This window comes from Ammospiza nelsoni, chromosome 5, assembly GCF_027579445.1.
Source record: "Ammospiza nelsoni isolate bAmmNel1 chromosome 5, bAmmNel1.pri, whole genome shotgun sequence".
NCBI classification, from domain to species: Eukaryota; Metazoa; Chordata; class Aves; order Passeriformes; family Passerellidae; genus Ammospiza; species Ammospiza nelsoni.
The window spans coordinates 22585234-22605539 of record NC_080637.1 but is presented as its reverse complement, the minus strand read 5'-3'; the positions used below and the strand labels follow the sequence as shown (position 1 = coordinate 22605539).

At 36.5% G+C, this 20306-nt stretch overlaps 1 protein-coding gene across 8 annotated transcripts in view; it reads left to right on the top strand.

The window, feature by feature from the left end:
- PTPRZ1 (protein tyrosine phosphatase receptor type Z1) overlaps nucleotides 1-20002 on the top strand; it is a 133864-nt gene extending 113862 nt beyond the window's left edge. For 3 of the 8 annotated variants that reach the window (XM_059471929.1, XM_059471927.1, XM_059471924.1), the window contains exons 14-31: nucleotides 160-251; nucleotides 3496-3581; nucleotides 5878-5898; nucleotides 6062-6158; nucleotides 7593-7675; nucleotides 8395-8529; nucleotides 9804-9938; nucleotides 10963-11126; nucleotides 11858-11941; nucleotides 13437-13572; nucleotides 14531-14677; nucleotides 15252-15345; nucleotides 15601-15674; nucleotides 16641-16769; nucleotides 17192-17338; nucleotides 17642-17784; nucleotides 18334-18469; nucleotides 18971-20002. In XM_059471929.1, coding sequence (XP_059327912.1) covers nucleotides 160-251; nucleotides 3496-3581; nucleotides 5878-5898; nucleotides 6062-6158; nucleotides 7593-7675; nucleotides 8395-8529; nucleotides 9804-9938; nucleotides 10963-11126; nucleotides 11858-11941; nucleotides 13437-13572; nucleotides 14531-14677; nucleotides 15252-15345; nucleotides 15601-15674; nucleotides 16641-16769; nucleotides 17192-17338; nucleotides 17642-17784; nucleotides 18334-18469; nucleotides 18971-19111 — 2044 coding nt within the window. In that variant the 3' untranslated portion in view covers nucleotides 19112-20002. The remainder of the gene's footprint in view (nucleotides 1-159; nucleotides 252-3495; nucleotides 3582-5877; nucleotides 5899-6061; nucleotides 6159-7592; nucleotides 7676-8394; nucleotides 8530-9803; nucleotides 9939-10962; nucleotides 11127-11857; nucleotides 11942-13436; nucleotides 13573-14530; nucleotides 14678-15251; nucleotides 15346-15600; nucleotides 15675-16640; nucleotides 16770-17191; nucleotides 17339-17641; nucleotides 17785-18333; nucleotides 18470-18970) is intronic. The other 5 variants (XM_059471930.1, XM_059471926.1, XM_059471931.1 and 2 more) reach the window with 3 other exon arrangements.
- Nucleotides 20003-20306: the final 304 nt, after the last annotated feature.

The window sequence follows — 20306 nt, the reverse complement described above, 5'->3', positions numbered from 1 at the left end:
TTATATTATAGCAGTTGTATTTGACACTCCATGAAAATTGGTTTTCAAAACCATGATTTTTCTTTCTGACTCAATAATGCCAGAATTCTAAATCATCTCAGCTAATGTTTTGTTGGTTTCTCTTTTTTTCAATTTTTTTGTATATTTATTCCTTTCTAGGAAATGTTTCCAGACTGCTCATTTTTATTTAGAAGATAATACATCACCTCGAGTGATTTCTGGTCCCCCAGCTCCAATCTTCCCAGTCTCAGGTATTTCTGGCAACTGTTCTGTGGATCAGTGTTAACTGTTGGAAGGTGCTGCTTTATATGTGTCAGTAAGAATTCTTCAAATACTATAACAATATATGTAATACAATAACTATAAACCAGAGATTTGTAACCTCTTGTACAAATCTGTGTAAACAGGTACACTTGATATTGGCAGACTTGTGTTATTAATGGTCTCTTCTGTAGGTAACTCAGAAGAGAAATATCTTCATTTTGCAGTGTTGCCTCAAGGATGCTGTGTGCTTTGTAGCCATCCCAAGTGCAGCCTCCCTAGAGTGGCTGCTCATGTAGCCATCTGAGCTGCACTAAATAGCTCTAGAGACTTACACCAGCAACAGACTCTGTTGTATTTCTGCCTCTAATTGGATTTGTCACCTGTGTATAGAACATGTCCTATTCTTTTTACCAGCAGGATGAGGATGTGCCTCATCTGTCTGCATTTCACTTGCAATTACAGCGTGTTCTTATACTTATGTATTTTACTAGCATAATTACTATGGTATAGCTATGTGAACCTCTCATTAAAATAATACAGAAGTTCAGAATATTATTAGCATCTTCTGATTCTACAGCCACCACATTTATTTGGGGAAACTGTTTCCTTTCTTTTCTCAAAGAGTATCACAGGAGCACATGCAGCCTTCCAATTTTTTCAGTCTGTAGAATGAAATAAATTAATTTCATTCATCTACTTAAACCCAAAATCAATTAATTCTGAAGCAGATCCTAAGCCACATTCTCACCTATGAGACAAAATTATCTTGTTCCACAAGTAATATTTTTGCAAACTATGCTATTACACAAGATGGATTTTCATGGAATGACTAAAGGAAGAAAATCAACCTTTGTGTGAACAAGCAGTAAACACAAATAAATCCCAAACATTGGGCTTCCATTGTAACTGCATTGTAGACATCTTTAAATGCATCTTGTATGGATTGATGCTATTAGGAAATGCATAACCTATTACTAAATGGTTAAAAAGCAGAGCTATGGCTTGATTTCAGAAAACATGATTATATAAGAATAAGCAGGAATCATAGGAAATCTCTGCTTTAACTCTCCATCATTAACTGTATTGAACCACAACTGTATCATTTTCTTACAATTTTTTCTGAGCAATTCACCTTCGGGGGAAAGTGTTTTCCATTTCATAATTGCACTTACAGTTATTCTGAGTGCCTAAAATGCATGTTTTGAAACTGGAGGTTTTTCTTCTGAAATGGTGATAAATACTAAAGAGAATTTTTTTTTTTCTCAGTGACTGAAGATAGACAACATATTTTATGGAAAAAGCTACAAGCACTGAGGAAATAGTTTTATTTTGCATGCAACAGATATCAAGTGAACAGTTATTGTGTTTTCTATTGCATAGATGTTTCAACAGTATAATTTTAAAATTGCATCTAATTACAGTGTAATACTAGAAAAGAGTGTAAGGCAGGAAGAGTGTTTTGCAACTGCTAAGTTTAATTCTTATGGCTGTGACCAAAAGGACACTCCACAGATCTCATTATATATTTTTTCCTTCCATAGAATTATATGTCAAGTTTTCCTTCCTTTCATTGGCATAGATAGGAGATCTGCAGTTATTCGCAGAAAATGCCATGGCTCTTCACAGCACAATTCAAAGATGCATTTAAATAGTAATGAATTACAGGGTAGGATTCAGATCCACTCTCAAACTCTAAGTAGTTTGAAGTGATATTTGCCATCCAGATATAAAATACATTCATGGGTCCAGAAGTGATTGAATTGGGAGATTTGCACAGGCAAGGAAACAAAACCTAAGATTTGTTTCTCCATTATTGTACTCACTCTTTGCGTCATTTACCTTCCCTTTGGGTTTGTGTTTGCATACCGTTAGGATAAACACTTCATGCCAGGTTTAATCTCCAAAGTGTGAAGATTATGTTACACATTTGTTCAGCTTCTCTTAGGCTTGACTGGATAAATTCACTTTTTGTATTCTGATCCAGTCATATAAGTGGGAGACCAGATGGATCTTAGTACAAATCAACAAATTCTTGGTAACTGAAAGCTAAAATTATTAGGTGTGCTAAATACTGAACATCTGTTGATGTGAATAGCAGGGCCTTGTTCAATGTTTCTGACATTTTGTTCACATATGAAATGATGATGAAATTACAGATTGTGAAATAAACATATTTTTAAACCATGAAAGGCTTTAAAAAAAAATCCAACAAAATTATTATTCGGAACCAAATCTCAGTGAAATAATGTCATCCTTTAGCAGATAATTAGCAAACAGATGACTTTGTTTACACAGCGTATTTGCAGTAAAGAGAAGATTAAAAGTCTCAAAGGTTTCTGATGTTATTTCTGATGCATATTCTACACAAGTGTTTTTTGTATTTGTCTAAAGTAAAATGGAGATGTTACATTAATCATATTTATTCCTCAAGAGTATAGATGTTTTCTTTGCGAGTAGCCAAAAAGTCTTAAACATAAAACTTTCATTTAAAACTTGAAGTATGAATCCTGATGTGGAAATCTGTGGTCAGTACTACCGTGATCAGACATAAGATTATTACCAAGAGGTAATCATAGAATCACAAGGAGAGCTGGGAGAAAATTCTGTATGGAAAGTAGTCACTAATGCAGTAAAAGATGAAAATTTATTCCTGTTTCTTTTGGATGCCAATGCAAACATGCAAGTGTCAGTTAATGTGAAAATACTGGCTTAATGCTGCTTTAATTGAGTAGGCTTGGGACTCAAAGTTCCAGTGCAACACTGATCAGCGTGGAGCACCCAGACAACTCTGCCTCATCACTCCTACTTTGTCAGTATTATTCAGAGCTGTGCTCTCTCCTTTTGAACATCTTGCAGCAAAGAGCTAATCCTCCCATGTCTCCTTCAATTCACAGGGAATTTTGTGCATTCTTCTATTTACAGACAAGCTCAGCATCTTGCAGAATCAGCTCCTTGATTTGGGGGGCTTACAGACAGAGCAAGACCTAGCAAGGCATTTTCATTATCTTCTTTCCAAATAATAATTTAGAAATGTACAAGTGTTAGGTAACTGTTTCAGAAATGTTAATGGCATCAAAGGATGTTGTATTTTTTTGGGAGTTGTGTATACAAAGTTCATGCCAAGAATTTTATTTCAGGATGTTTTGTGGATTGCCTACATATAAACTTAATTATATGTCACTGGCTTTTTATTCTACATAAATATATTTTTTGTCTTTTCCCACCCCTAAGATGATGTTGGAGCAATTCCAATAAAGCATTTTCCCAAACATGTTGCAGATTTACATGCAAGTAATGGTTTTTCTGAAGAATTTGAGGTATGGCTCTATGATGTCATCTTTTTATTAGCACGTTCAAATAATGTTAAGTTTAAATGCCTGCAAACAAAACCAGGGACATTACATTCTGACTTGGGCACCAATTTCATGAATGCGTGTAAATGTGAGTGATTTGATGACAGTACAGAGTTGATGCATAAAGCCTAGGGAGATTCCTAAAATCAGGACTGGAATACAAATGGGAATGTTTATTATTGTGATAAAATACTGAATAACAGTGTGAATAAACTGTGCAAAGGCAGTGCAATGTATATGGTTTATCAGATAGATCTAAAGCTTTTCCAATACTAATGAAAATTGAATTTTGCAGAGGCTACTCATATTTGCTTGTTCCATTTACAGAGAAAATAAAATGGAAGTAATAATGAGTACAAGTGGCAAGACTTCTGATTAACAGGGGAGCTAATGTAGTCTTCATATGTGGTAGTGAAAGTTTTACAGTTCCTTTCCTAAATTATATGGTTCACAAGAGGTATTTCAAAATGTTGAAACATATGCTGTAATCTATAATGTTACTATCACCATATGTAATTAATGATCTTCACTGTTTTTCCCACTCGGGTATTGCAATCATTTTAAATATGGATATGTTCTAACTTAATTTACATAAGCATTAAAACTCCAAATACCTAATTAAAACTGTGCCATTAGCAATTTTTACAAGAGATTTGTAATAAAATCAGTCAGTTGGGATAGAAACAACTATTTTAGTAGATCTATATTAAGGTAAAATACGATGGCAATGTTCCTGTTGCAAAAACAATAATGAAAGTAAAAATTCAGAGTTTTGCATCTTCAGGTTTTACTTTTGTTTCCCCGGCCAATGTATTGTGATACAGTGAACCAAAAATTCCATGTCCTTCACATAACCCTCTTCATCAGCATTTCTTCTTGAATTCATTTAACATCCAGAATATCCATTTGACTGTGGGACCAAATTTGTAAATACTTGTGAATGTCCAGTACATATTCATACATTACACATGTGCATATGCACTGATGGAACTGGACTCCAGCTTGGCCAGCTGTTAATAAGAGCAGATGTTGAAGGACTGTAGGTAAATACAGTGGATACAAAGTTCTTTCAGCATTAGTCAGTGCAGCAATACAGAAATCAGATTGTTCATTCTAAATGGATCTTTCCCTACAATTTTACTTTTCCTAAATTACAGCAGTGATCTAAAGACCAAATATAGTGCATGTCTCTGAGCTACAGCTGCAGCATCTGAAATATTTCTGAAAAAAAAACACTAGCATCTGAAATGCTAGTTTTGATTATAACCAAAAAAAATCAGTGTCCTCATAATTTGTTGGAGATCTTTTTTGCCTTTATGGACTACTCCAGAGCTAGTGTTCAGTTATTTTCTCTACTGATAGAGAACTTAGAAGAGGAAAGAACTGAAAATATTGTCTTTACAGAGTTAGCATATATTTGAAGAGTACAAGGGTGGTTCAGATTTTTTTTTTTGTTGGGGTAGCAAGTTTTTTTTTCTATTACTACAAAATAACTCATTTAATATCTATTTTTTAAACCGAGAACAATATTTCATATATGTATTTAAATAGATTAAGGTGATTGACATTAAAATGAATTCTGAAGAGTGTTGGGAGACACCATTAGTACTTTTAGTGATGGCAATGTATTTGCTCTTTAAAAATGTGAACCTTATAAATGCTTGAGTTTCCTGTCAGCTAAAGCAATCAATAAAATGAATTAATTAGTGAGTCTTACAGACTTTGTGCCTGTCTTGTCCAGCCTGTCCCTCTCTTTGCAGAATTGTTGGCTTCACTGTGAGACCGCAGGCAGCCTGAGCGAGGGCTGTAGCTCTGTCTCTCCCCAGAGTGCTGTGAGCCTGTCTGAACTGCACACAGTCCTGCTCCAGGGGAGGTTTTGCAGCTGAATGCAAAGAGAGCAAAAGCATTCCTCAGGGAAACTAATGCATTTATAAGGACACATAAAAATTCCAGTGAACTGTTACATATATAGATAATCTGGCTAAAGTCTGTGATGTTGCTCACATGTACAAGCTTTCATTGGCTTAAGGTCTAACATTAAAGATAGGAAAAGAGATTCCAGTATTTTAATTGGGAAAATTACCTCTTGTTCCCTTTAGGAGTTATGTCAAAATATTCAGTTTTGTTGTTATTATGGATATATTGCATGACCATAACTGTTTTCCATATAGTAAATGTAATTTATATAAACACTTATCCATTTGTTCTGTGCTGTGGAATTTGATTTTTTTTACTTTTTTTGCATTCATTCCCTCATTAGACACTGAAAGAGTTTTATCAGGTAAGGAATTATTTCACTGCAATTTTTTTTAGCAATGAAGTAGTTGTAAAATATCATAGATAATTGGGTATAAGGTTGTGGTTATTTTCATGCTTGCCTATAGTATTTAAAGACATTTTATATATCTTAATAGTCACTAAAGTGTGACATACTTTTTTTTCAGGAAATCCAGAGCTGTACTGTAGATCTAGGTATTACATCAGACAGCTCTAATCACCCTGACAACAAGAATAAGAATCGATACATTAACATTGTTGCTTGTAAGTAAAGGCATCACTTGTTTTGTGTGAGAAATCATTATAAACAAGTACAGATTTATATGTTATTAGCAGGAGCAAAAATACCTCTGCACTGAAATCTCCAGCTATTGATCAGCAAAGTGCTCCTTGGAGAGGAGCTGGTATCAGATTTCACATTTCTTTAAGTTAGTCCTCTGACATTCTGCTGCTTTGGTGAGCATGTGTTAGCAAGATACATTTGTCTTCTGTAATGACCCAAAGGGAATTGGGAGATTTCATGATAATGCCATTAGAAAGCCAAAGAAGCTTTTATTGTCAAAATTAATCCATCTCTGCTTTAGAATAATGGTGATTTATTGTCTCTATGAGCTTCAAAATCCCTGGATATATTTACTGTCAAATATAAACATAAATGTTCTGGCTTTATGTTGTGTTGTGCCTGGCAACAATGTAATACAACAGCTTCATTAGCCAGTACACTTGTTTGCCCATTGCATCACTCTCCCAGATTTTTCTTCTCTGTAACACATCTATTCAGTTTTGTTAATCTCTTTTTCAAGCCATTTCCTCTGGGTTTTTGATCATTTGGTGGCTCAATACTTTTTTTTTAACTCTCTACAGCATTTCAACTTTGTTCTGATTACAAGAAAGCTCTAAATTAAATTTATCTTCAGAATTCAGTGTCACTAAAGCTTAATTTAAAAAGTCAGAACTGGGTCAGCTGTTGGGCAGAAGAAGATGTAAACCAGCAACAAGAAATGCCAATCTCTCTGGCTAATGTCTCTAAAGCAACAAAAACTCAGGGATTTTCCTCTGCCGCTGTGTTTCATACCTGGTCATACAAAAGGTGCTAGCCCAGGAGTTGTTTTATTAAAAAACGGTGCAGAGGCAGCTTAGGGCAGCTGAAGTAGCAAGAATTGTCCTCTATGAGAGACTCAAGTGTAGTTCAGACAATCAGTGCAGGCTACAGAACACTTCATCTCCCCCTGATGTAGTTACTGCTGACTCTCCAAATGGCCAGCATTTTCAAAGCCCATTGCTCTCCAGAGTCCACTCTTTTAACTTGGAATTAAAGTTCCTCAACGCTGGTGCCTGCTGTCATTCTGAGACATCCCACTGTGCAGATTTGGCAGTCATGACACAGGACTTATGGAAGACCTGGACACCTTTACAAGCAGCAGCTAGAGGCCATAGGGGAAGCGTGTCATAGTGGCTAAAATGACCCCTGGTACTGCTCTCAGGCCACTAGATTCTGGATCCCTTCAAACTTTGGGTTAATTCATTTTTCCACAAATTAGAATTTTTAATCTGATTCATATCCAAGGAGAGTATGTTTGCATATGTGATTGTTAGTGTATTGGTCTTGTGTATTGTAAAAATGCATTTCATTATTTTTATGAGAAAGAATATAATTCTTACCAAAAAATACTTATTTTCTCCCTTGTTTTACTGCAGATGATCATACTAGGGTTAAATTAGCACAGCTTGCTGAAAAGGATGGAAAACTGACTGATTACATCAATGCAAACTACGTTGATGTAAGTGCCTTTTTCTATCTATTGGCCTATTGATCTGTCAGCCTTTTCTGTAAAAAAAATATGTATGGAGAGGAATAGATTTAATTCCACAAAAGTATCACAATACTACAGATTCTGTTAAAAAAAACTTTTGCAGTTTAAGTTAAGCCTAAAAAGTTAAAGCAAAGGTAAAATGCCAATTCTTTCTTGAATCCATCTTGGTATTGTAGCAGCAGCAGCTTAACAAGGGGCATTTTTAAAGAAAAAATGTCCTTCACATCTGAGCCATTTTAGAAGTATCTGAGTGGTTAATTCTCCCATCTGAGGTAATCTCATGAGAGGAAGATGCCATTTGGCTCAGAGTCTCACCAAGATACCATTAACAGTTTTCATTACATAATTATTTACATGTGAATGATCGTAATTCATCTTTTAAACCACTTTTGCAATGCATGTCTGTGTGTGTCTCCTAATCACTTTCATGTCAATGTTCTGCCTAAGCATGGACATTTGAACATACAGATCCTATTTGTTGGACTGATAAACACTGGCATGACCATTGTATTCCTATGTCATTTGATACCACAGGGTTTCCACAAAGTCAACAGTTAAAAATTTAAAAGCACTTTAAAGTTTTGCAGAGTCTTCAAAAAATACATGAAATATCGTGTACAGCTCCCAGACTCCTTTTGCTCATGGACAGTGATTTGACAAGTGTCATTTCTGTTATTTCAATTTAGGGCTACAACAAGCCAAAAGCCTACATTGCAGCTCAAGGGCCTCTAAAATCAACAGCAGAAGATTTCTGGAGAATGATATGGGAACATAACGTGGAAGTTATTGTGATGATAACTAATCTCATTGAGAAAGGAAGGGTATGAGTACTCTTGTCCAGTTTTTACTTCTCTAATGTTGGTAAATCTACCTGTAGCAAATTCCCATCTTTCTTTTTAAAATCTGGTTCAGTCAATTATTGAGCAAAAAGCAAAAGTTTGTAGTAGTTGCCTGTACCTGGATTGTATACTTCTGGCTACAGAAGTATACAGTTGAGGATTTATAGAATGAAACTAAAGAAAATATTCAATAAATCTTGAAAATACCGTGTTCTAACCACAAAAATAAAAAACATCTTATACTGAAAGAAAGAATACTTGTATATACTACTGTGGGCCTTGTGCCCACATTCTGCTACCAATCTGCTTATGTCCTTGCCATCATGCACTTTGTCAGGGTTGCCTTGGACCCTGACAAGGAGAAGAATGTAGTTCAAGTGAACTTTGCTGGATATTCACTGTCTGCTCCCTGTTAACATCCCATGGTACTCACAGTTCCTTTCCTACTACATGACTGGACACACATTTGTCCAGTGAGACCAAATGAGGTCGAATCCCACCACAGGGTGTGTTTCTCTGGTTATGTGATGGGAGTTCACATGAGGGGACATTGCATCTCCCGTGCCACACACTGGCAGCAATGCCTAAAATGAATGCAAATCTTATCATAAAATCTGTAAGGCATTTCTCAGGTGATATAGACACAGTAATTTCAGATGAGGGCTGACTGGGACTACCACTTCATTTGTAACACCATGCTATAAACAAGCACACTTCTAATCCTCTTAGAGAAGGCTGTATGACTACCCAGCCGAAAGGCTGGACATATCACAGCTCTCTCCTGTATATTCTAGCCTTACACAGACTCACTCTTACCCTCTCCTCCATATATACTCTGCTCATACTATAAACTAATCAGAAGCCACATACGACTCTACTGACTTGGATGTATTCCTATATGTCCTATAGATCATGGTTTTTTCTTTAGGTTTTAGAGTGTCTATAGAATGGAAAATTCCACAATATTGGACCCTTTTAACTCTGATTGTATGATTTAAACCTCTTTTTTTGAGTTTTCCAAATAAAGAGCATCTTTGAACTGCTATCCCTCTACAGCACAAAATAATTGTTATTTGTTCTCCTGCACAGAAGATCATGTCTACTATAAACTGGGTATATTGACAGTCCCAATACAGTTTCATGTTTTATTCTGCTCTTAAATTTGAACATTTCAGCTTACTAGTTTGACATTTTACAGTTTTTTTCTCTATTACTTATAGAGAAATTTTCTAACAGAGAAAATTTCTTTCTAACAGAGAAAATGTGACCAGTACTGGCCTGCTGAAGGTAGTGAAGAATATGGGAACTTCTTGGTTACTCAGAAGAGTGTTCATGTACTTGCCTATTACACTGTGAGGAATTTTACTCTTAGAAACACCAAGATAAAAAAGGTTTGTGGCATCCTAAAAATACAAGTAGGCAAAAGGAAGTGTTAAAAGATGCTCAGAATATTTTTAAGGCAGTTGACAACTCTTTTCTGCTGTATATGTCAAGATGAATCCTTTACATCTCAGCCAGCCAAGATGCTTGTGAACTTTAGTTAATTTGACCAGATAAACAAACTCAGAAATTGTAGGACCATCAGGGAAAAAGCAGTGACCACAGTGGAGAGCTGATGTGGACTTTGACTGCCTGGGTAGCAGGATGATACATTTTCAGAAAGAGATCAACTTGAAGAAAATGTGGGATGAGTTAAATTATCTGCTTCATCTCTCCATTTTCCTTTTTAAAGACATGTGAATACACACTTTGTTTTATTGTAACCAGAACCAGCATGATCTCAGCTCAGCAGGGTGATGTTAGCTACTTTGAGGAGAATTCTGAAAACTTAATTTATTCCAGCCACATAAATGTCTGAGACATCTAGTCTCTCATCCTCTCTGCATAATTAATACATAATATTTGGCATTTACTATCAATTAATTTATTCTGCCTATTTTAGGAACCAGTCTCTGAATGAGATGACCTGCTTTCTGAAGGCATCCCTGCCTCTGAGTTGCCATGGAGGAAGGGAGCTTAGAAAAGCAGCCTACACAAGGCTCCTTACCTTGTAGATCACTAAAGCTGGGTGAGATGGATCCTACTCTCCCTGTTCACTCTGCAGAGATGGGGCAGAGTGGCAGCAAGAGCTGGTGACTCTTGGGAGCAGCTGTAATTTGTTACCCTCCAGTGCTCTTAATCTTTCTCTACGGCTCTCTGAGACAGTGTCAGGTCATTTTCCCACTCAGTGGGCAAGCTGGTAAGACAGAACCACAGGTAATTCCTTCCCCTTCTCTTTGAAGGCTGGGATATTCAGAGCCAGATGTCATGCTTTGAACTAAACAGGGATAGCACTAGTTCAGCAACCATCAGGTATGGAAATAAAATAAAGGAAGATATGGGCTGCTTACATGTGCAATTATTTTTTTGTTGCAGGGCTCCCAGAAAGGGAGGTCCAGTGGCCGCATAGTGACTCAGTACCACTATACCCAGTGGCCTGACATGGGTGTTCCAGAATATTCCCTGCCCGTTCTCACCTTCGTGCGGAAGGCGTCGCAGGCGAAGCGCCACGCTGTGGGGCCTGTTGTGGTTCATTGCAGGTGTGCTTTCTAGTGCTGTAAGGTTCACTCCACTTTTCTTTTGCAGAAGAAAATAATTTCTCAGTGGTGGGTTAAGCAAAATTTCACCCTTTTATTTAACAATTCCTGATGGAGTAAGATTAACTTCTTAGCTGATATTCTTATCTGATATTTCTCTCCTTCATAAGGCCAACTAATCAATTGTGCCACTTCTGTAAGTCTGTAAATCTCCATAAACAAGATGATGCTGCTTCTCTGCACTATGTTCTATTTTTTTTTTTTTCTTTTGGCTAAACTGCTTTTACTTCTATTTTCTTCACATTTCTGTACTGCTGTCTTGAATGCTATGAGCTTACCAGATACACGTGTGGGGATAATGTTTCATTTCTGCAAATGTATTGTTAGGATGCTTTTGGCTCATGCTTTCTTTGGTGCAGGGATACTCTGTAATCTTAAGAGGAGCTCTGTGCACAAGAGAAGACTCTCTCTATTCCTGGCTGAACTACAACTGTGCTGTTTTTAACATTTTCTGGGCTCTAGGAGTCATGTGCAAAGGAGGAGCGTTCTGGGGAGCGGTTGAGGTCTGCATGTGCCGCAGTGTGCAGGCAGGCGCTCTGTCAGGGCTCTCTGGAACTGGCAGCTCAGGGAAAATTGGTTAAAAAGGGCTTGTAGGGCCTGGAATGACTTCACAATGCCCATGAAGGACCGGGTTATTGTAAAATATATAAGCAGGTTCTGGTTTTCCACTGTAGTACCTCACCTTTGATGGAACATTTGGAAAGAGAACCTCCTCATGAATTCTGTCCTTCTGGAGCTGACACTGAGAAAGCCAACAGGTAAAGTCACCTCACAAATGCTGCAAATGAAGATTTTTTATTTGTGGGACGATCTAATCTGACTGACATCTGTTTTTAGCTTGGAAAATGAAAATTCCATATCTTGTTATTCTGCTGCTATTTACATCCTGGCTGTTGTTGGGAAATTCAAAATTTCAAGTCTGATATTACTGAGATATTGGCAATACATTAGGAGTCAATTGAGTTTTTAAGAAGTGAACGGTGGTAAGTTGTGTGGCTTCAGTCAGACCTCTCACTTGGGTCACAGGTATAACTCACCTCTGTCTGTAGGCAGTTTTGTGGTCATAGTGCATGACCACATGCACTATGGAATTTCAAAGGAATCATCTCATGTTTGAAATATAAATTTTATTTATATTTACAGGCTGTATGGAAGACACAAATGATGAGATTGATAAAATTTATTTTAGCTATTTTTATTTGGTACTTTTCATGTTTTGTCTTTCATAACAAGTACAGATGGTGTCTGGTAATCTTTGTACTTCTTTGTGTCTAACAGGGTATTAACAACCTGGACCTTTGGGTTTCATATCATACTTATTTAGACAGTTTATTACAGCAATCTGATCTCAGTCTACCTGTGCTCTGTGCCCCCTCTGTGGCAGAAATGAGATGACTGAATTAGCATGTATGGCTGAGCTGGATCTGCCCACAGGGGACCATGCAGACCCAGCACAGTGCTGCTCTCAAGTTACATGTACAGTATACATAATGTTCCTTCATATCTTAGAGGGGAATTACAATTTCCCATATATTGCTAGATAACAAAGACTGACCTCTTGACCTTGTACTTCCTACCCAGATATTTTATAAATTAAAACGTTTTTCTATAGTTTTATGATACAGCTGATTTTATACTATGTAAATCAGAGTTCATAACAGAAATGAGTTGATTAACACTTTCTTCTCCATTTCCCATTGTTAAAAAGGTTTTCAAACATTGCTTGCCATCTTAACTTTGTCTAAGGAGCACTAAGCTTTTTTCTTTTACAGATACACTCTCAACAGTTCTGCCATTTCCTGGGGTTTATCTTTGAAATCTCCTGTACTGTAGTGGGTTGCAGAATGCAACTTTTGCTTTAAAGTGGGGTTTCAACTTAGAAGAATTTGAACATACTAACTGTGCCTAAGTGCTGACATATACCACCTTATGTAGATATACTTGGCAAAGCATCCTAAGGAGTATCAAGGCTCAAAATTGCAGACCTGCAGGAAATCCCTTAGTTCTGTTTCAGCCAATAATGTAAAAATCACTAGAGAAAATTATCTTTAGGTCTATTCTTGCACAAAGAAAAAGATTACTATCTTGAAGATTACTAGCCTCAAACCTTTAACAAAGTATATCGTATAATAAATTCATTTTGTAGAGGAAAATTTTCCGTATGCAGCAGTTTGTTGAAAAAAATATGTGTATGGAAAAGTTCTATACATCAGTGTTTTATTTCAGGCTCAAGACCATTTTTTTGTTTTATAGCGCTGGTGTTGGAAGGACAGGCACATACATAGTGTTAGACAGCATGCTGCAGCAAATTCAGCATGAAGGGACAGTCAACATATTTGGATTCTTAAAGCACATACGTACCCAAAGGAACTACTTGGTGCAGACTGAGGTAAGAATAAAATATAAATAGCATGAGATTATTACAAACTTTCTGTTAGCAGGAGGAGAGATAATACAATCCTCTTGCTGGCACCACCAGACAGACAGAAACCAGTCATCAGACTAGATTTTCCCTTTTGCTTCCCTTGGTTTTATAGACATCCTTCTAGGCACACCGAGAGCAGTGCATTAGAAATTACCTTTCCTTGGGCTCTTGTCTATTTATTAAGGAGGACTCAGAAGGAAGCCTGTATAAATCATGCTTCCTGCAGCAGTGCTTTCTTGGCAGGACTTGTATTTTTGTCATGGAGCTTTGTGAGGAAGCACCATTGTCAGGCATTCAGATCTTCGTTGAACCTCATCAAATAGTTTATATTAGGCAATAAAATATGCTGAAAAAGCTATTTCACACAGAAAATTATATATAGGTGCTTTAAACTGAAGATTATATATAAAATATTGAAAGACCAAGAAAAAAACAATAAGGGCAACAGCAGGGCATTTGAAAGTCTATTTCAGGTTTCAAGAACAGGTGGTTAGATTCCCCAGTGCCTTTCAATAGAAAAAAAAAGTTAATCAACAGCTAGGGCACTTGTTCCAAAGGATGTGAGAGAGAAAATAGAGAATAGCAGTAGGAACCTGGGGTAGGACTGGCTTGAAAATTTTCCTCAAGGCTGTGCTTGCATTTTTACCTCTATTCTGTTAACATAAGATATCACAGGTAGTGAGGATTTGGTATTAAATTGTACATATATAGATGTGTATGTATGTATTGCAAGTGTAATTGTCAATTGTGCTTGTAATGTGTGTACTGCCACTGCAGAGGGACAGCCTTTGCTATAGGGGATCACATTTGAGAAAAACCCTGTGAAAAAATACTGACCACATCAGAAGTGGCAGCTAAACCAGAGGAATCCAGGGGAATCTGAAGGTCATGAGAGCTCAGATGTTTGGTTGTGTTTTCCTAGGAGCAGTACATCTTCATTCATGATGCCTTGGTGGAAGCCATACTCAGTAAAGAAACAGAAGTCCCTGAGACTCACATTCATGCCTACGTTAATGCTCTCTTGATACCCGGACCAACAGGAAAGACCAGGCTGGAGAAACAATTCAAGGTGAGCTCTCTGAGACAATAGTGTGAAAATCTTTAGGTTTGTAAACCTGAATGACTTAAAAGTAGGTATCTCAACACAACTTTCATCAGCTTTCTCTACCTAAAATTGAACTGCTGAGCCTAAATTAAGATTAAATTTATGAAATTAATGCAGTCAATTGGGACAGAATTATTGGCATACTCTTTAACAAGGAATCTACCAAAAAAAATCCACAGAAAAGAGATCATGAGAAATAGGACAGTAAGTAGATTTTGGAAAATTTAATTACATGCCTTTGCAGGTAGATCTCAAAGGTAAAAACAGCAGTCTGGAAAGATACCATTCTGGCAGATATGTCAGACTTCACCTTCAAAGATATGGCTATGGATCTAGGGTTCAAGAATAATTTGAACTGCTAAGAACAGTGAAGAAAAAATATTCTGGTGATGTGTTAAGTAGTTTAGACAGATAACTAGATAACTAAAGTTTAGAGAGACAACAAACCTGCAATATAGGCACCCTTCTGTTTAATGCAGCTTATGAAGGAATGGCTTTTCTGCAGTTACCTGACCTTTTTTTAACTTCATTGTTTCAGTTACTGAGCCAGTCTAACACACAGCAGTGTGATTATTCAACTGCACTCAAACAGTGTAACAGAGAAAAGAACCGAACCTCATCTATCATTCCTGGTAAGCTTCTTCAAATCCTCAACAAGAACTGAAGACATCTGCATTAGTTTGGAGCAATGTTCTGTAGAGAACATTACAGCCAAGAAGTGAATTATGAATTTCACATAAATTCATAATTTATGTGAAAAGAAAAAGAAAATAGATGGCTGGATAGCATTTTGTCCCAATTGATGGAGCCCAGTGTTATAATTACTGTGAGATAATTGCTGTAAGAGTCATTGCAACATGCTTGTGAATTCATAACTTTTTTTACAGTGGAAAGATCTAGAGTGGGTATCTCATCACTGTCTGGTGAAGGCACAGACTACATCAATGCTTCCTATATTATGGTAAGTGAGTAAATATATTGGTGAAAAACAATGAACAGCTGTTTTCAGAGCTGCCATTTGGCTGATTTAGGGTGGTGCAGTCCTGATTTTGAAAGCTCCTTTCTTCCATTATCACTCTGCCTGAAAGAGTTACTTCCCCCAGAAGTACTCATACCATTATTGCTGGCTTTAAGTTTGGTTAAGTGCATTGCATCTTAACAATCTGTAGAAACAGAAATCACATCATAGTTTTAAAAATTGGTAAAGCTAAATGCTTTATGGAAAGATTTTTTGAGATGAACTAAAAGTCTTAATGTGTTTAGTAGCAAGTTAGTTTTTAATGGCTTTATTGTGGTTTGTCTTCCTACCTGCTCATCTTACAGTGCTTTTGCAGCTGGCATAGCCTAAGATACCATAGCTCACCAGCTTTCCATTATGTTTTTGCTCTCTGGGTTTTCTTCAACTCTTTCCCCCTTCAATAGCTGAGAGGGAGGAGTAAATGCCTCCTGGACAGGCAGGAAAGAGATGGCAAATCTCTGTGCTGTGATCTTTTAGGTGCACTACTGCATAGGAACGCTCTTTCATGGTGAGAGATTGACCTGAGATATCTGTACAAAATATCTTGCTTGGGAATTTTGCAGATCTTTCAAAAATTCTTTTATTTGGTTAGGTATTCAGTTCTTCTGGAATTATGGATAATATATTTTTATTCTGAGTTGGCTGTTTGAGTCTCCTCTGATGCCTTTTCTCCTTTTTTTATTAATTTTTTTTAAGTTTTAAAAATGTTTTCAATGTAATTAAATCTATCATTTTCACAAAGAAAATATTTCAGTGGAACTTTTATATTTTTCTACTACTTGCAGGGAGCCAACAAAGGAACAAGTGTGCAATGCATTTTCTAGATTCTTGTTCAGTCCACTAGAAGCTTCCTTTAAGCATTAATACTTGGGCAGCAATTCCAAATCTGTCAATTTTTTTTTTTTTCAGGGTTATTATCAAAGTAATGAATTCATTATTACTCAGCATCCCTTACTACACACTATCAAGGATTTCTGGAGAATGATATGGGACCATAATGCCCAGTTAATAGTCATGCTTCCTGATAGCCAGAATATGGTGAGTTCTGTGGCTGATTGTTACGAGTTTATGTATGAATTTTATTAGTATTACCATTTTGAAATATGCAGGATATGAGAAAATGTCTTGGATTCTGCAAAAAACAGTTAAAATTAATAATACCAAGCTGAGTGTAAAATCTCGAAGTCATCTAGCAGAAATCTAGAGATCCTTGTCTAGGCAGATTGTGATTGGAATGAAAACATATTGAATCACTCCTCTACAATTTATACAAGGAGGCAAACAGCAGTGTTTGTTTCAGTGTTATCTCACTGAAAAATTGATTTGTCAATTTAAATCTAGATGGTTGGATTTAATATATATATGACACATTATTTATTATGTTGGATTTTGTATTTTAAGAGCTTAACCTTTATTATTTACCTTTATGACTCCAATTTTGGTTTTTTTTTTTCCTGGAGGCTGAAGATGAATTTGTGTACTGGCCAAACAAAGATGAGCCTATAAACTGTGAGAGTTTCAAAGTCACTATGATTGCTGAGGAACACAAGTGTCTGTCTAACGAGGAGAAGCTCATAATCCAAGACTTTATTTTAGAAGCTACACAGGTAACACTTGCATAAACATGTAACTCAGGACTTGATTTTTTAAAGGTAATGCCCACATTTTTTACATTTTCAATGCTAAATTACTGATAAAATATCCATGTCCTAGAAACATCTATGGAGGGAGTAATGTCTATAAGGCAATATGATGACATGATGAATAGAGTGGTCCAACCTCCACAGCAGTGGGGTTCTGCCCCTGAAGGCTGGAGCTGGAACAAGGTGAAGGAAAAGAATAAAGAAAGTCAATCTTTTACAAAATTGATTTATGGAGTTTTTTGTTTGTTTGTTTTTTTAATCATTTAGGATGACTATGTACTTGAAGTGAGGCATTTTCAGTGTCCAAAATGGCCAAATCCTGATAGTCCCATTAGTAAAACTTTTGAACTGATCAGCATCATCAAAGAGGAAGCTTCCAGCCGTGATGGGCCCATGATTGTACATGATGAGTAAGAACTGCATCCTTCTGTTTGCTCTGATGTTTTTCTGTAGAACCATCCTTTCACTGCCTGAAAGCAGCTCAAACAAGGCACAAAGTCTGCACTGAACAGTAGTGGTGATGCCTCTGTTCCAGATGCATCAACAAGAGAAACAGTTTTATTTGATCATACTTCATTTCAGTTTTATCATTTTGATACTCTAGATGGTTATGGAAATCAGTTAAGATTTCATTGCCTTTTACTGAAAGGCTTAACTATTTAGATGAGGCACCATACCATTCTCCAGGTGTTCAATAATGGCAAAAAATAACAAAATGTTGAAACACTGAAGGACCCAAAGCATTTGATTATTAGAGGGTTGAAGAGAAATAAATCTAAGAAGTTGTAGCCAGGTGGTGTGAAAGTTTTTTTAAGCTAGTGCTGGGCAGACTTGTTTCAGATATTGTAAATACCACATGACAGAGATTCATCTTACCATTTTGCCCCAGAATTTTTATTTTTTCCAGCTGTAAAACCTGACCCAGTTTCTAAAGTTTTGTTTTGTTTTACTTTACAAAGGCATGGAGGGGTGACAGCAGGCACTTTCTGTGCATTAACAACTCTGATGCATCAACTGGAAAACGAGAATTCAGTGGATGTTTACCATGTAGCAAAGATGATAAATCTGATGAGGCCTGGAATCTTTACGGACATTGTAAGTAATAAGCAAAATGTGCACTTTTTTACCCTGTGTGTGACATTAGATCTTAGGGCAATATTACTGAAGAATTTTGCATCTTAATTTATGCATGAATTAATCAAAATTGTCTTCCAGAGGTGTTGTAGAAAAAGAAATCTTCCTGGAAAGAATTCAGATGACAAAAAATTGAGAAAAAAGCCAACAGACAAATAGTAACTCTAATCCTGCCCCCAAATTTGCGATTGACTTCAACAAGGATCCGAGTCAGCATATAATATTTCTTTTAAAATACAGTTTTCTCCCCTACCTTTACTGTGCTCCCTATTGCTGTGCTTTACATTGTGTACAGGGGGAGCCATTAGTCAGAAAATAATAAAGCTGCTAAGTAACACAAAAAATTCTGGAGCACAGTGCATTTTCAGCCTGACACATCAGCTGTTAATTAATATTGAGCAACCGTGCCACAAAATAACCATTTGTGCCAACATCCTGAGTGTGCCCTCTTTTCTCCTCCAGGAGCAGTACCAGTTTCTGTACAAAGCTATTCTCAGCCTTGTCAGCACAAGACAAGAAGAAAACCCTTCAGCATCCATGGACAGTAATGGCTCAGCTTTACCTGATGGAAACGCAGCTGAAAGTTTAGAATCCTTAGTTTAATTAGCACATCAAATCAAGCATACACATCACTGCACCACACCAATCACACCTGGAGTTTACCATTATTATTTTCAGTTTTATACTTTGGGTGGGGAAAGTCTGTCCAGTCATTATATAAATAATCAGACCCCAACCGTTGCTCAAACCAAGTCATTTCTGTTATCTGCAACTTTACTGTGGAACTTTTATCATTAACAATGTGTGCCTTTTCTTGAAAGATTTCTTGTAATACATGGTTACATTTGGGCTAACTTGATTGACTTTTACAGTGTTTCTAATAATTGAATTGTGGTATGTTTTTTCAGTATTAGGTTTTTTGATTTATCTGGCTTTACTTTTAACTTAAAATTACCATATTTATAGATGTTAGGGAATCCTCAATTACAAACATGTCATGGGTTTAGTATTTGGTTTATTCGCTGTATTTATAACAATTTACATTTGCTAGAAATGCAACTTTTAATATAGTAGAATGTAAATAAGATACTGTTCTACATAACATTCAACGTTTTAAGACTTCAATTAGACATTTAGAATAGTAATCTGATACTTACTGTAAATACTGCTACTTCTGTAGTGATCCATGGACCAAATTTATATTTATAATTGTAGATTTTTATATTTTACTACAGAGTCAGTTTTCTAGTTCTGTGTAATTGCCTTGTTAAAATGATGTAGTCAGTATGTTTTTACTTTAACAAAGTCTTCTGATATATAATTGTGCATCTTAAGCAATTTACCTTCATATAGCTGCATGTGATTTTAACTTTTTGTGGGAACTAGAAATCATATGTTTTGAAATGAAAACTTTTTATGAGACTAACACTGTACTTGGCATTGTTAAATTGTTTTTACCCTGGTATTGCAAAAATAAATATAAATATTCCAGTCTGTGCTTAGTAGTCTTCCACACAGAGTAAACAGTCTGCACTGTCATGCAGGAGAGCTTTTACTTACAAGAACAAGGACTTAAGGCTGATCTGCAGACAGCTGCTCTTCCTATGGAATCCATAAGTTCAGGAGACATATTTACAGAAAACTTTTATGGTTTTTAATCTCTGGTCCTACCCATGCCTACAGTGTCCACATTAGCTCCTTCTTTAGCGTTTCCTCCCACATCTCCCAGTCTGTAAATGGGCTGTCCCAGGTGTCCCAATCTCCTCTGCTAAGACACCTCTGTGCTTTCTTGGCTTCT